Here is a 16,302-nt window from a genome sequence, read left to right as displayed (position 1 = left end):
CACCTGTGAGTCGTTAACCCCACCTGTGGGTCGTTAACCCCACCCGTGAGTCGTTAACTCCACCCGTGAGTCGTTAACCCCACCCGTGAGTCGTTAACTCCACCCGTGAGTCGTTAACCCCACCCGTGAGTCGTTAACCCCACCCGTGAGTCGTTAACTCCACCCGTGGGTCGTTAACCCCACCCGTGAGTCGTTAACCCCACCCGTGAGTCGTTAACTCCACCCGTGCGTCGTTAACCCCACCCGTGAGTCGTTAACTCCACCCGTGAGTCGTTAACCCCACCCGTGAGTCGTTAACCCCACCCATGGGTCGTTAACTCCACCCGTGGGTCGTTAACCCCACCCGTGAGTCGTTAACCCCACCCGTGAGTCGTTAACTCCACCCGTGAGTCGTTAACCCCACCCGTGAGTCGTTAACTCCACCCGTGAGTCGTTAACCCCACCCGTGAGTCGTTAACCCCACCCGTGGGTCGTTAACTCCACCCGTGGGTCGTTAACCCCACCCGTGAGTCGTTAACTCCACCCGTGAGTCGTTAACCCCACCCGTGGGTCGTTAACTCCACCCGTGAGTCGTTAACTCCACCCGTGAGTCGTTAACCCCACCCGTGGGTTGTGAACTCCACCTGTGGGTCGTTGTACCTCAGCTGCTTTAGTTTGGTGGAGTTTTACGACAGTGAAAACATAAGAAACATAATATTTAGTTTTCTGAATATTTTACAGGTAGAACAGGACCAACAGGTGTTTGAAGCTGACTCCAGATCAGCGACCCTGTTAACCAGGTTATCCATTAGTGTCGATAGCAGCCGGTTACGTTGGCGTGTTGTTGACCGGCGGTGGAGAACACTCACCTGAACTCCATTCACACCTGCTGAACAACGCTTCAGCTGTTAATGCTGCACATCCAGTTTATTTATTCACTCACGTGTTCTTTACTTGCTGATACGTTTATCTCACAGATTCACATTCTTTAGATTCAACCTGTTCAGAAAACATGAGAATGTTTAGAATATGACACAAGTTAAAGGATTCAACCGCCCGAATAATCAATCTCCGGTCTTCGGTCCACCTGTAGGTCTTTGGTCCACCTGTAGGTCTTTGGTCCACCTTTAGGTCTTTGGTCCACCTTTAGGTCTTTGGTCCACCTTTAGGTCTTTGGTCCACCTTTAGGTCTTTGGTCCACCTTGAGGTCTTTGGTCCACCTGTAGGCCCTCCATCCACCTGTGGATCTTTATAACTAAAGGTGTAAACTTGTTTGTGCAGCCGCATGTTCCCGGTCCTGAAGGTGAGCGTCTCCGGTCTGGACCCCAGCTCCATGTACTCCCTCCTGCTGGACTTCGTGCCGGCCGACGGCTGCCGCTGGAAGTTCGTGAACGGCGAGTGGGTGGCGGCCGGGCGGGCAGAGGGGCGTGGTCACGGCGAGGGGCGCGGCCACGGCGGCGTCTACATCCACCCCGACTCGCCCAACTTCGGCGCTCACTGGATGAAGGCGGCCGTGACCTTCAACAAGGTCAAACTCACCAACAAAGTCAACACAGGAGGCCAGGTGAGGATGCTTCCTTCACTTCCTTCACTTCTCTCCTTACCTTCCTCTTCTTCTGTGCATTATCCAGCTCTCCATGTCAAGAGGCCTCTTCTTCTTCTTCTGTGTGTGTATTACTGGAGTGGGCGAGAGACTCCCGCCTCTAATTAAACCACTTCAGTCTACTTCACCTGCTCGTAACCACGGGAACCGGATAAACCGCTCTTTAATTGGCCAGCGGCGGTTTAATGCACTTCCTGTTCGAGAGGCAAAAACACACACTACAAACAAAAAAAACAAAAAAATTGGCAATAACGTTGTTTGTATTTACCCCCATTATACACACACACACACACACACACACACATACACACACACACACACACACACACACACTGGAAACAGAGAGCTCGGCCCATAATGAAATAATTGCTCAGCTTATTTGTGCATTATGGTAATTATGTTTTTTACCGGGGAAATTAATTTACCCATCATGCTTCAGGTGGATGAGAGATTATATTTGACACACACACACACACACACACACAGTGAGTGGCGGGGTCAGCCAGCCTCTCACTCTGAATAGAAAACAGTTTGTTTGTGTGTGTGTGCGCCTCGAGAGCTGTGATTGGTTAATTGGAGCTCGTTAGTGAGGAAGAGGAGGATGAAGGATTAAAGAGTGTTTGGGCCAAAAGACAAAGATGGCTCTGATCCACAAACAACACCTGGACCTGCTTTCTGTTTCATCCCAACTTCAGCTCAGCAAACTTTGATGTTTAAGTACACCGTTAGAGGTACTTGTACACATGCATAACGTGTACTGTTGTCTTCAGATCATGCTGAACTCGCTGCATAAGTACACCGTTAGAGGTACTTGTACACATGCATAACGTGTACTGTTGTCTTCAGATCATGCTGAACTCGCTGCACAGGTACGAGCCTCAGCTCCACATCGTGTGCGTCGGCTCTCGCCATCGACTCGTCTCCAACGTCTCCTTCACAGAGACTCAGTTCATCGCCGTCACGGCCTACCAGAACGAAGAGGTACAAGTACACACGCTAAGTACAAGTACACACATCATCAGATGTCCTTTAGTTCATTTCAGAGACTTAAACAGCAAGAATACGTTATATTTATAATGTTGTGAACACACAGTAACACGTGTTGGTTGTATAATAATAAATATGTAATAAAAATCACAATATTTAGTTAAAAGGGATAAATAATGATGTTCTATATTTACAGCAACAGAAGAATGAAAGGGTTAAATCATGTGGATGGAATATCACAGTGCTGCTGTGTGTTCATGTGGTTTTATTATTGGTGTGTATTTATATGTTTTTGGTATATTTCTGCTGTGTTTTTGGTGTGTTTTTGATGTATTCTTGGTATATATTTGATGTATTTTTGGTGTGTTTTTGATGTATTCTTGGTATATATTTGATATATTTTTGGTGTGTTTTTGATGTATTCTTGGTATATATTTGATGTATTTTTGGTGTGTTTTTGATGTATTCTTGGTATATATTTGATGTATTTTTGGTGTGTTTTTGATGTATTCTTGGTATATATTTGATGTATTTTTGGTGTGTTTTTGATGTATTCTTGGTATATATTTGATGTATTTTTGGTGTGTTTTTGATGTATTCTTGGTATATATTTGATGTATTTTTGGTGTGTTTTTGATGTATTCTTGGTATATATTTGATGTATTTTTGGTGTGTTTTTTATGTATTCTTGGTATATATTTGATGTATTTTTGGTGTGTTTTTGATGTATTCTTGGTATATATTTGATGTATTTTTGGTGTGTTTTTGATGTATTCTTGGTATATATTTGATGTATTTTTGGTGTGTTTTTTATGTATTCTTGGTATATATTTGATGTATTTTTGGTGTGTTTTTGATGTATTCTTGGTATATATTTGATGTGTTTTTGGTGTGTTTTTGATGTATTCTTGGTATATATTTGATGTATTTTTGGTGTGTTTTTGATGTATTCTTGGTATATATTTGATGTGTTTTTGGTGTGTTTTTGATGTATTCTTGGTATATATTTGATGTGTTTTTGATGTATTCTTGGTATATTTCTGTTGTATTTCTGTGTGTAGATCACGGCTCTGAAGATCAAATACAACCCGTTTGCTAAAGCCTTCCTGGACGCTAAAGAGAGGTGACAGCTGATTTAACAAAATGTGATCAACTTATAGAATAAGAATACTTATGTACTTTTACTGCTGATACTTTAACTTCATGAAACGGATCATATTTGTGTACTTTTACTGCTACTACTTGCCCTACATGGAGCTGATACTTGTAGTATTTGTGTCAGTCAGCAGACACTTAGCGCTTAGCATTTCTCACCAGGATACCAGAGCACGTTAGCGTTAGCAGCTGATTAGACACACACACACACTCACACACACACACACACACACACACACACACACACACACAGTGTCATGGTAGCGTTTGCTTTCCCCACCTCAGGAACCCGGGGGGGCGGGGTTTACCGGAGTCCTCAGAGAGTCGAGTTGGGATTCAACCCTGTGAGTAAAAAGTATTTTTATTCCTCAAACACATGAATTAATACAAAGACAAATATTTGTTATATTTAAACACAAAAACAGAATTTCACTAAATATATATTTTCAGTATTTAACGTACTGTATATGTACTATGAAATATATACATTTATGAGTATTTCTGCTATTTTAACTTATTATTGTTGTTGTTTATATTCAGTATATTTCCTATTAATTACATTTATTTATATAATTAATCATACGAATATGTCTGAAAACTTCTTAGATTTACAGTATTTATATTTTATTATGTACAAAAACTACACATTTAAAAAAAGATGATATTATATTTGATATGAATGTTTAGTGTATATACAGTATGTGTGTGTGTGTATATATATATATATAATATTAATATTAGACCAATGAACTGTGTGTGTGTGTGTGTGTGTGTGTGTGTGTGTGTGTGTGTGACTGTGTGTGTGTGTGTGTGTGTGTCTCAGGCTGGTCACTGTGCTCGGCTGGAGGGGGCGGAGCCTTTCCCTACGCCAGCGGTCTCCCGCTGACCTCACACCATCACCATGGTTACAAGCACCACGGTTACCCGGGACGACACACACCTTACCCCCCCACCAGCTACCTGCAGCACCGCTCACAGTCTTCAGGTGTGTGTGTGTCTATAAATCATTTGTATACTTCATAATGAATACAAAGACACACACTCATCACATTGCTCTGGTGTCAGTGTGTCTGTCTGAAGGTGTTCAGCTGTTATCAGACGGGTGGAGTAGCTCCTCCCCTCGTCCAAACTCCTCCTCTTCTTCCTCTTTGTCGTCCTCCAACCACGCTCCTCCCTCACAGGCTCCTCCCCCTCCTCACAACTCCAGGTGAGCCACATTACCATGTATGATAATGTATATCTATATATATATATATATACAGTATATAATAATATACGTCTTTATTATTATGTCTGTGTTCAGTCAGTATCCTTGTCTGTGGACGGTTGGATGCAGTGAGCTAAGCCCCTCCCACTCACCCTGCACGGCTCTCCACGGACCAATCGGCAGCGAGAGCCTCATGCCGCCACCCAGTCACGGTCGAGTGGGCGTAGCCGGATGGCCACCTGGCCCCACCCACTCCTTCTGAGGATGGATGTGATTGGCCGAATGGAAGTGAAGACCCCAACTAAGTATCACTATCTCTTTGTAAATACTACTTACTGGCTAATAGTATTTACTGGTGGCTACGAGTATTTACTGGTGGTTACTGGTATTTACTGGTGGCTACTGGTATTTACTGGTGGATACTAGTATTTACTGGTGGTTACGAGTATTTACTGGTGGCTACTGGTATTTACTGGTGGCTACTGGTATTTACTGGTGGCTACTGGTATTTACTGGTGGATACTAGTATTTACTGGTGGTTACGAGTATTTACTGGTGGCTACTGGTATTAACTGGTGGCTACTGGTATTTACTGGTGGCTACTGGTATTTACTGGTGGCTACTGGTATTTACTGGTGGCTACTAGTATTTACTGGTGGCTACGAGTATTTACTGGTGGCTACTAGTATTTACTGGTGGATACTAGTATTTACTGGTGGTTACGAGTATTTACTGGTGGCTACTGGTATTTACTGGTGGCTACTGGTATTTACTGGTGGCTACTGGTATTTACTGGTGGCTACTGGTATTTACTGGTGGCTACTAGTATTTACTGGTGGCTACTGGTATTTACTGGTGGCTACTAGTATTTACTGGTGGCTACTAGTATTTACTGGTGGATACTAGTATTTACTGGTGGTTACGAGTATTTACTGGTGGCTACTGGTATTTACTGGTGGCTACTGGTATTTACTGGTGGCTACTGGTATTTACTGGTGGCTACTAGTATTTACTGGTGGCTACTAGTATTTACTGGTGGTTACTAGTATTTACTGGTGGATACTAGTATTTACTGGTGGTTACGAGTATTTACTGGTGGCTACTGGTATTTACTGGTGGCTACTGGTATTTACTGGTGGCTACTGGTATTTACTGGTGGCTACTGGTATTTACTGGTGGCTACTGGTATTTACTGGTGGTTACTAGTATGTACTGGTGGCTACTGGTATTTACTGGTGGCTACTAGTATTTACTGGTGGCTACTGGTATTTACTGGTGGTTACTAGTATGTACCAGTAGCTATTTGTACTCACTAGGTGGAGTTACATCTAGTGGCTTCTAGTCACTATTGGAGAATATTTGTAAATATTGGTATCTGGTATCTACTGATGGCTAATTGGGACTTTTTGTACATACAGTACTTGTAAACTCTGATATGTACTTGTATCTTTTGGTGCCTACTGGTGAATATTGTACTTACTTTTATCTATTGGTGGCTAGTTAAGTATTGATGTTTTGTTCTCGTGAATATTGTACAAATATATATTATACTCATATATAACATCTATTGGGGTCTACTAACATCTATTGGGGTCTGCTAACATCTATTGGGGTCTGCTAACATCTATTGGGGTCTACTAATATCTATTGGGGTCTGCTAACATCTATTGGGGTCTGCTAACATCTATTGGGGTCTGCTAACATCTATTGGGGTCTGCTAACATCTATTGGGGTCTGCTAACATCTTTTGGGGTCTACTAACATCTATTGGTGGCTAATATCATCTATTGGTGGCTAATATTATCTATTGGTGGCTAATATCATCTATTGGTGGCTAATATCATCTATTGGTGGCTAATATTATCTATTGGTGGCTAATATCATCTATTGGTGGCTAATATCATCTATTGGTGGCTAATATTATCTATTGGTGGCTAATATTATCTATTGGTGGATAATATCATCTATTGGTGATTGGTGTTAGTGGTTCAAACCCTGGCTCTGGCTCCGGCACCACTGGTTGCAGTGTCAGATAAATGACTGTAATGTAATGATTGGTGGACACTATCAAAGGGTTGTCACGACTTATATATAAATAATATATATATTATGATGTTATTTTCCAGTTAATGACAAGTTGTTGTCCTCTGGTCTGTTTACATCATCAGCTGTGTTTAAACAGATCCTTATGATATTTGAGTTTCTGCTTTTCTCTTCTTAAAAACTAAATAGTTAATAAATCAAAAGAATCATTAATGTAAATTCTACAGGTTTATATCTGTAGATGTGGATCTCTGCATGAAGGAAGAGACTGTTGTTCTGTTCTGTGTCAATAAAGGTTTAACAACGTTTGATTTGTTTCCTTCATCATCTCCAACATGACAGGTACTCTTCATCAAACATATTTACTCAGTAAAAATAACAGATATTATAATTTGAATAGTAAAAGACGTCTTTTATGTCGGTTAATTATAAAATATATCCTTCGAGGCTTTTATTTTGAAACATGTAACGTCTTATTCTGAAGTGCTACCGGAAGCAGACCGCACCGACCCGGAAGTTGTTCTGAGTAGCGTTTAGCTTCGAACTGCAGATCGTTGAATGAACTGAAACGGTTCATTTCTGGGTCAGAACTTCAATTTAAAGGTTTGTAACAGTTTATATTAAGTTAATCAATTCACACGAATCTTAACTTTGGGTTTGAAGCCTGAAACATTTATTTTAACGGTTTTTAAACCTACAAGTCGGTGAATTGATGAGTTAGCATAGCAGCTAACTAGCCGTAGCCCCGTTCAGTTTTATAATAAAATAGTGAAAACACGTATAAAATCACCTTTAAGATCAAAACTATGTTTCTATTTTGAACTTTGATGATTAATCGATTAACTGAACATTGTTCGGCAACAATATTTATCAATTTGGTGAAAGTTTAATCATTTAATCATCAGGTGTATGATTAATAATTTAAAACTGAATATTTGTATAAATGTGTTTAAATATTTTATCGACTGAAAGATGAATTAATAGTAAATATTCATATAATGTCAGATACTTGATAAATACTATTTCATATTTAACATATACATCTAAAATAACAATATAAAATGCTTAATATATACAATGAAATAGAATCATATTAAATAACTAACGAAACAATAGTGCAAATATGAATTTTAGTATTTTATTTCATTGTATATATTTAATATTTAATATTGTTATATCTATCTATGTTGTGTCTCCAGGTCTCAGCTGTGATGGCTCATGTCACCATCAACCAGTACCTGCAGCAGGTGTGTAGTTACACCATGTGACCTCCAGGCGGCGCCGCGGCCTTTAACCCGCTCTTCTTCTTCTTCGTTGGTGTTTTTCTCTGCAGGTGAACGAGGCCTTAGACAACCACGAGGGCTCCTTCTGCTCCGAGCTGCTCTCCTTCAAACACCCGCACGTCGTCAACCCCCGACTACAGGTGAGGCTCCGCCCCCTCAGGTAGACGGCTCGGACACGCTCGGACACGGCCTCACCTGTGTGTGTGTGTGTGTGTGTGTGTGTGTGTGTGTGTGTCACACACAGCTGGCCAGTCCAGAAGAAAAATGTCAGCAGCTCCTGGAGCCGCCGTACGACGAGATGGTTGCCGCCCACCTCAGGTAGGACGGCCAATCAGGACGCGTGTGTGTGTGTGTGTAACCATATTAACAGGATTGTGTGTGTTGCAGGTGTATCTACGCTGTGTCCAACCACGACTTCGTTGAAGCCTACAAGTTCCAGACGCTTGTCGTTCAATATCCTTCATGATGGACACACACACACACACACACACACACACACACACACACACACACACACACACACACACCAGTAATCTATAGCCGATCACTCCTTGACCAATCACGTCCTTCCTGAGGGCCTTCCAGTCCCACAAAGAGGAGAACTGGTGAGTACATGTGTGTGTGTTAGCCTAGCTTAGCACAATGACTGCAAGTGAAGAGAAACTGTTAGCGGCGATTCAGACTAAATGGTGTGTGTGTGTGTGTGTGTGTGTGTGTGTGTGTGTGTGTGTGTGTGTGTGTGTGTGTGTGTGTGTGTGTGTGTGTGTGTGTGTGTGTGTGTGTGTCTGTGTGTGTGTGTGTGTGTGTGTGTGTGTGTGTGTCAGGGCTCTCCCGATGATGTTCACCGTCACTCTGGATCTCAGGATATTCGCCAACAACGTAAGAAAACACACACAGAGACACTGATCTGAGGTCAGCTGCTGCTGGGATGACCTGTGTGTGTGTGTGTGTGTGTGTGTGTGTGTGTGTGTGTGTGTGTGTGTGTGTGTGTGTGTGTGTGTGTGTGTGTGTGTGTGTGTGTGTGTGTGTGTGTGCAGGCGGAGCAGCAGTTGCAGAAGAAGGGTAAAGGTCACCCGGGGGAGATGTTGGAGAAAGCAGCAGAACAGCTGATGAGCTGCTTCAGAGTGTGTGCCAGCGACAAGTGAGTACTAGTACACAAACGCAGTATAAGTACACACTTCCTGTGAAGAAGAGCAACTGATAACAGAGTAAAGTGTAACCCCGGGTGCTGTGTGTGCCCCTCAGTCGAGCCGGGATCGAGGACTCCAAGAAGTGGGGGATGATGTTTCTGAGCAACCAGCTCTTCAAGATCTACTTCAAGGTCTGAACGTGTCTCACTGAGGTCTGAACGTGTCTCTTTGAGGTCTGAACGTGTCTCTTTGTGGTCTGAACGTGTCTCTTTGTGGTCTGAACGTGTCTCTTTGAGGTCTGAACGTGTCTCTTTGAGGTCTGAACGTGTCTCTTTGAGGTCTGAACGTGTCTCACTGAGGTCTGAACGTGTCTCTTTGAGGTCTGAACGTGTCTCTTTGAGGTCTGAACGTGTCTCTTTGAGGTCTGAACGTGTCTCTTTGAGGTCTGAACGTGTCTCTTTGAGGTCTGAACGTGTCTCTTTGAGGTCTGAACGTGTCTCTTTGAGGTCTGAACGTGTCTCACTGTTGGAATAAAGAACCGGAAGGTTCTGGATTGATGATTTGTCTTCTGATCAGATCAATAAGCTGCACCTGTGTAAGCCTCTGATCAGAGCCATCGACAGCTCCAACCTGAAGAACGACTACAGTCCGGCTCAGAAGGTCACCTACAAATACTACGTGGGCCGCAAGGCCATGTTCGACAGCGACTTCAAGCCAGGTAATACTGCAGTACTACTCTAAAAATACTACTGTAACAATACTGTAATACTACTCTAAAAATACTGTAAAATACTGTAAAATACTGGACCAAGTATCAATGAACCAACATGATTGATGATTGATCGTGTCTCTGCAGCGGAGGAGTTCCTGTCGTATGCTTTCCATCACTGTCATCCATCCAGTCAGAAGAACAAGAGGATGATCCTCATCTACCTGCTGCCCGTCAAGATGCTGCTGGTGAGAGACCAGTTCAGACCAGTTCAGACCAGTTCAGACCAGTTCAGACCAGTTTAAACCTGTTCAGACCCGTTCAGACCAGTTCAGACCAGTTCAGACCAGTTCAGACCCGTTCAGACCAGTTCCCCCAGTCTGATGGCAGCTTGTTGTTTCAGGGTCACATGCCGACTCATCAGCTCCTGAGGAAATACGACCTCATGCAGTTTGCCGACGTCACCAAATCTGTGAGGTAAGCAGAGGTGGTAACACAACAGGAAGTGACATCATTGTGCTGTCATGTGATCTCACAGGTGAACTGTGTTTCAGTGAGGGGAACCTGCTGCTGCTGAACGAAGCTCTGTCCAAACACGAGACCTTCTTCATCCGCTGTGGGATCTTCCTCATCCTGGAGAAGCTGAAGATCATCACCTACAGGAACCTCTTCAAGAAAGTGTGAGTCCAGGTCCTCCTGGTGGATCCCACCGGTACTGTAGCCAGAGACAGGATAGTCCAGGTCCTCCTGGTGGATCCCACTGGTACTGTAGCCAGAGACAGGATAGTCCGGTTCCTCCTGGTGGATCCCACCGGTACTGTAGCCTGAGTCAGGATAGTCCGGTTCCTCCTGGTGGATCCCACCGGTACTGTAGCCAGAGACAGGATAGTCCAGTTCCTCCTGGTGGATCCCACTGGTACTGTAGCCAGAGACAGGATAGTCCAGGTCCTCCTGGTGGATCCCACCGGTACTGTAGCCAGAGACAGGATAGTCCAGGTCCTCCTGGTGGATCCCACCGGTACTGTAGCCTGAGACAGGATAGTCTGGTTCCTCCTGGTGGATCCCACCGGTACTGTAGCCAGAGACAGGATAGTCCAGGTCCTCCTGGTGGATCCCACCGGTACTGTAGCCAGAGACAGGATAGTCTGGTTCCTCCTGGTGGATCCCACCGGTACTGTAGCCAGAGACAGGATAGTCCAGGTCCTCCTGGTGGATCCCACCGGTACTGTAGCCTGAGACAGGATAGTCTGGTTCCTCCTGGTGGATCCCACCGGTACTGTAGCCAGAGACAGGATAGTCCAGGTCCTCCTGGTGGATCCCACTGGTACTGTAGCCAGAGACAGGATAGTCTGGTTCCTCCTGGTGGATCCCACCGGTACTGTAGCCAGAGACAGGATAGTCCAGGTCCTCCTGGTGGATCCCACCGGTACTGTAGCCTGAGACAGGATAGTCTGGTTCCTCCTGGTGGATCCCACCGGTACTGTAGCCAGAGACAGGATAGTCCAGGTCCTCCTGGTGGATCCCACCGGTACTGTAGCCTGAGACAGGATAGTCTGGTTCCTCCTGGTGGATCCCACCGGTACTGTAGCCTGAGTCAGGATAGTCCGGTTCCAGTCCTGACCTCAGCTTCTATCTACAGGTATCTTCTGCTGAGGACTCACCAGCTTCCTCTGGACGCCTTCCTGGTGGCCATGAAGATGATGCAGCTGGACGACGTGGACCTCGACGAGGTGCAGTGTATCTTGGCCAACCTGATCTACATGGTGAGCTCCCACACACACACACACGCACACGCACACACACACACACGCACACGCACACGCACACGCACACACAGGAACAGGAAACACCTGGGACTGAAGACAACTCTTCTTCTGTGGTTTCTGTCTCCTCTCAGGGTCACATCAAAGGTTACATCTCCCATCAGCACCAGAAGCTCGTGGTCAGTAAACAGAATCCGTTCCCTCCTCTCTCGTCCATCTCCTAGACTACGTTACCCACAATCCCCTCTGACTGTGATGCTCTTTGGAAACTATTCAGTCAACTTTTTTTCTTATTTTGTACTGTAAAAACATGTTGAATAAAACAGATGCTGGTTTCTACAGCGTGTTGACCTTCTTCTGTTCATTAACACTAACCTGATGAACTTCATCTGTGTTTCCTGGAGGCTTTCGATGGTGCATTGTGGGTACTGGAGTCTTTATTCTGACAGCAATTCGTTACTTTTAAAGCCGCCCATCTCAAATACAAACTGCTGATGGTAAATATGATCTTCATGCTCAAAATGTTTCATATTTTCTTCCGTTTTTTGCACAAATGTTAAATACTTACTTTGTAAATAGTTAAAAGGTTCAACTTTCAAACTACATTCTAGTGCTTTTAAAGCTGCTAGTCTTTACTCATATAACTTATTTAGTTTAGTAGACGGAGAACTAAACTGTTCGAAGAGACAAAGAAGAAGAGAAGGAATCAGTTGGAAGCTTAGATTCAAACAGGAACAGCTTCCTGTTTCAGTTTTTCACAATAAAAGCTCGACTTCTACAGGATCCTGTCATGTCACACAAACATGTAAATAAAAGATCTGGAGTCTGATTCTGTTTAATCAGTTAGAATATTTATTATTATCAACGGAGAGAAGAACATCGTCAGCGTATCGGCTAATTCATCATTTAACAACAATTTAGTATTTGAAGAAAAATAATCTATAAAATACGATAAGCATCAGAGGATTATTTCACGGAGGAGTTTTAAAGATGCCGGTCTGTTGCCGGGTCACTGAGCGGGATACTGGCTGACCTGTGAGGTCATGTGGTCCTCGGCCGCCTCCAGCCTCGGTCGGATCCAGCTCAGGTAGCGGGACAGTTTGGTGAACACCAGGCCGTCGCAGCCTGATGACATCAGCAGCCCTGTCAGAAACACTGTCCCGCGGTCCACCGTGGCGACCGGCGACCCCGGCAACAGACCACCGCCGACCTCTGACCTCGAACGGCGGTCAGATTCTGAGGGCTCAGGGTTGTGGATCTTTGACTCGTTGTAGTTTTCTGCTCCATTGTGCGTCCCATTTTGGGCTGGATTTGGGTTCTGGTTCCCTGTTAGTCCATTCAGCCTCTCCTGGGCTCGGCTCAGGTTCCCTAAAGATCCATTCTGGTTCCCTAAAGTTCCATTCTGGTTCCCTAAAGATCCATTCTGGTTCCCTAAAGATCCATTCTGGTTCCCTAAAGATCCATTCTGGTTCCCTAAAGTTCCATTCTGGTTCCCTAAAGATCCATTCTGGTTCCCTAAAGGTCCATCCTGGTTCCCTAAAGGTCCATCCTGGTTCCCTAAAGGGCCATTCTGGTTCCCTAAAGTTCCATCCTGGTTCCCTAAAGATCCATTCTGGTTCCCTAAAGGTCCATCCTGGTTCCCTAAAGGTCCATCCTGGTTCCCTAAAGGGCCATTCTGGTTCCCTAAAGTTCCATCCTGGTTCCCTAAAGGGCCATTCTGGCTCCTCATGCAGAACATTTTGTTGCTGAGTGGATGCGAGACGTTCATCCGCGTGCGACACTCGTCCAGAGTCACGTAGACCAGTTCCTGGGTCCGCCCGCCACCCCCTCGCTCCGTGGCGACGCCCGTCCTCCCAGAATGCATCAGGACGTTTTCGCTAAAGTCCTTCTCAGGCAGGCAGAGGTGGATGAGGGCGGGGCTAAAGGAAAGGGGGCGGGCCAGCTCGAGGAGGGCGAGGTCGTTGTCGTGGTGATCCGTACGGAAGCTATGGTGGACGTAAAGCGCCCGGACGGGAACCAGCGTCTTCTCGTCACCGTCGCCTAGAAAACAAGAATAATTATCATCCAGTGGACTTTTATTGTGAAGTTGATCTTTATTTCACAATAAAAGTCCATTTCTGCCTAAATTTAAAAGAAAGAACAGCTTCTATGTTCTTTGATGTAGTCTTTAAGACTAAATAACATCCCATAATTAATAAATAATAATTCATAATTCTCTAAGTGTTTAAAAAGCACTGAGGTAATCCAGTTCACTCCGATCCTTTAAAGTAAATATATATAATATATATAAAGATATGTTAATCTACCTGAACACCGGCCCTTTAAATCTCACCTGTCCAACACATTAAAAGCACTGACACAACGTTCAGGTAATAGACTTCATACCGGCGACCACGGCGAAGTCGGAGGGTCGGAGGTCAGTCGGCGAGCCGGCCAGGAGGCAGCGGGCGGCGGTCAGGACGGAGCGGCGCCCCAGCACCACGCCGCCACACGGCTCCGCCCCTCTGCTGCTCAGCAGGGTCACCTGGTGGCAAAACGAACACCTGAGTGAAAACAACACGAGCTCAACGCCTCGCTGTGATTGGCTGAGAGACGCTCTTTACCTGCCAGGGACAGTTTCCATGGCGACACATGGAGGGCGTGGCGTCGAAGCTCTCAGGAAGTCGTCCACAGGGAAACTCCGCTGAGGACACAAAGACGTGGTTAGTTTGAGCGGGTTTGAGGTTGAACCTGGTGGTGTTTTTTGGCGTTGCACCTTCGGGGAGGCAGCTCCGCCCGTCGGTCTGTAGTTTGAATCCCGGCAAACAGGAGCAGCGGAAGGAGGTGAAGGACGGCGAGCACAGCTGGTGACACGCCGTCGGCCCGCCGGTCGGACACTCGGAGAGCTCTGAAACATGAAACGTATTCAATACTAGCCCCGCCCTCTCAGAGGAGGCGGGGCTAGTACGTGGCTGTGGGCGTGGCCCAAACCTGCAGCGGTGACTTGTGGCGCGGTGGCCCGCCGTCCTTCGACCCCCAGAGCTCCCAGTTCACAGACCGGTCCGCTGTGGGGGGGGCTGCAGGAGCAGCGGAACCCCCCCACCTCATCGGTGCAGGTCCCCCCGTGCAGGCAGGGGGCGGGGTCACACTGATCCCCATCTGACCTCCGATCAGATCAGCACAGAGATCAACAACAAGTCTACTGTTCCATGTTCATTCCTCATGAATATTCATAACTCACCGTAGTAAACGGTCCAGAAGGCGATCTGAAGAGAAACAACAGTTAAAGCAGCTGAATTCATCTGATGATCGATGATCGATGATCGAGTCTCACCGTCTTCTCCGTGTTCTCGAAGTACTCGCGCGCCTCCTCGTAGCTGCAGCGCTCCTCGTGACACTCTCGCTCCAGGTTCCCCTGAAGGATCTCCTCCACCAGGTACATGTTGGCCCTCCTGGACCTCAAGAACACCTGCTGGTCCTGAGGGGCCTGGAACACTGGAGACGGAACTATTATTATTATAAATATTATTATAATTAATTAACTCCTCTGTTACAAAGTACCAAATTATATAACAAATATGTAATCACATATTTATTGCCTTATTTATTTATTTCAGGATTTATTTACAAGACAATTTATTTAAAACGACATATTTAGTGATTTGTATAAAATAATCGTATTGGTTGAGAACGGTTCCTCCGCAGAACCCGAGGTGGTTCTCGTTCAGGAGGAGAGCCTGAGAGGACGGATGCTGTAGTGGACTTCCAGATCCCTGTGAAGGTCTTCTAATGGTCCGCTAGAGACAACAATGGACATCTGGACTACACTTGACTTCCTGCTCATAATTATAATGTTTCATCATTATGTTTAGTTTGAACTGAGTTTGATTTAATTCTCGTCTCATTGGTCGGTTTATAGAAAGATAATTTATCGAATACTGAAATCTGACAAACAACATCACAGGTCGGAGGTCACAGGTCGGAGGTCGGAGGTCGGAGGTCACAGGTCTTACCTTGTGCTCTGATGAGAACCTGAAGGAAGCAAGCGAAGAGGTAGAGGAGCGACGGGAGAGACGCCGACATGATGCCGACCGCCATGACACTGACTCTCTCTCACACACACACACACACACACACACACACACACACACACACACACACACACACACACACACACACACACACACACACACAGAAACGAGTTCAGTTCTAAACTGTGGACCAGACTCCGTTAATAACGGACTCGAGTATAAAACACGTCCGATCGCTTTCAGGACAACTTGTGCTGCGATTCAAACACATTTTTACAAACTTGATGCTGTTGAAACAGTTTTTAACTCGGTTCTTCAGCTGAACGAGTGGATGTGTTCATGAAGAGTTAAACGAGGAACAGAAGGTTCTCCGCTGGACTCTGGTCTGTTGTCTCTAAACAAGCAGCAGCGCCGACCTTTCACCTCTGAACCT

General features: G+C 45.3%; 3 protein-coding genes across 3 annotated transcripts in view; 2 read left to right on the top strand and 1 right to left on the bottom strand.

Moving 5' to 3' along the window:
• tbx19 (T-box transcription factor 19) overlaps positions 1–5,193 on the top strand; it is a gene marked incomplete at both ends in the record, with an annotated part of 5,471 nt that extends 278 nt beyond the window's left edge. The window contains 7 exons of the mRNA XM_079185564.1: positions 1,261–1,543; positions 2,429–2,563; positions 3,631–3,692; positions 4,010–4,068; positions 4,548–4,709; positions 4,790–4,931; positions 5,028–5,193. Coding sequence (XP_079041690.1) covers positions 1,261–1,543; positions 2,429–2,563; positions 3,631–3,692; positions 4,010–4,068; positions 4,548–4,709; positions 4,790–4,931; positions 5,028–5,193 — 1,009 coding nt within the window. The remainder of the gene's footprint in view (positions 1–1,260; positions 1,544–2,428; positions 2,564–3,630; positions 3,693–4,009; positions 4,069–4,547; positions 4,710–4,789; positions 4,932–5,027) is intronic.
• A 2,290-nt stretch (positions 5,194–7,483) lies between these two features.
• Positions 7,484–12,194, top strand: pcid2 (PCI domain containing 2). The gene is made up of 15 exons (XM_079185800.1): positions 7,484–7,577; positions 8,174–8,221; positions 8,308–8,397; positions 8,502–8,575; positions 8,645–8,710; positions 8,821–8,862; positions 9,082–9,136; positions 9,295–9,398; positions 9,503–9,578; positions 9,964–10,105; positions 10,244–10,344; positions 10,500–10,573; positions 10,651–10,776; positions 11,736–11,859; positions 11,994–12,194. Exons 2-15 carry the CDS (start codon positions 8,186–8,188, stop codon positions 12,081–12,083), a joined length of 1,200 nt encoding a protein of 399 aa, XP_079041926.1. The 5' UTR covers positions 7,484–7,577; positions 8,174–8,185; the 3' UTR covers positions 12,084–12,194.
• Positions 12,195–12,868: 674 nt separating this feature from the next.
• Positions 12,869–15,936, bottom strand: prozb (protein Z, vitamin K-dependent plasma glycoprotein b; the record flags this gene model as incomplete). Its single annotated transcript, XM_079185563.1, has 8 exons — positions 12,869–13,899; positions 14,245–14,383; positions 14,463–14,542; positions 14,615–14,746; positions 14,830–14,997; positions 15,080–15,104; positions 15,173–15,333; positions 15,852–15,936. 8 exons carry the CDS (start codon positions 15,934–15,936, stop codon positions 12,869–12,871), a joined length of 1,821 nt encoding a protein of 606 aa, XP_079041689.1.
• Positions 15,937–16,302: the final 366 nt, after the last annotated feature.

The sequence above is a fragment of the Pholis gunnellus genome (genome assembly GCF_910591455.1).
Source record: "Pholis gunnellus genome assembly, chromosome: 24".
In the NCBI taxonomy this organism is placed as follows: Eukaryota; Metazoa; Chordata; class Actinopteri; order Perciformes; family Pholidae; genus Pholis; species Pholis gunnellus.
Note: the sequence above shows the minus strand (reverse complement) of the source record. Positions and strands in the feature narration are given on the sequence as shown.

What these genes read in the sequence shown, in the direction of transcription:
- pcid2 (XM_079185800.1), top strand. Translation starts at nt 8,186, where the DNA reads ATGGCTCATGTCACCATCAACCAGTACCTGCAGCAG. An exon ending in ATGGTTGCCGCCCACCTCAG is followed by an intron (nt 8,576 to 8,644) that starts GTAGGACGGCCA and finishes TGTGTGTTGCAG; the next exon opens with GTGTATCTACGCTGTGTCCA. An exon ending in TTCCAGACGCTTGTCGTTCA is followed by an intron (nt 8,711 to 8,820) that starts ATATCCTTCATG and finishes TTGACCAATCAC; the next exon opens with GTCCTTCCTGAGGGCCTTCC.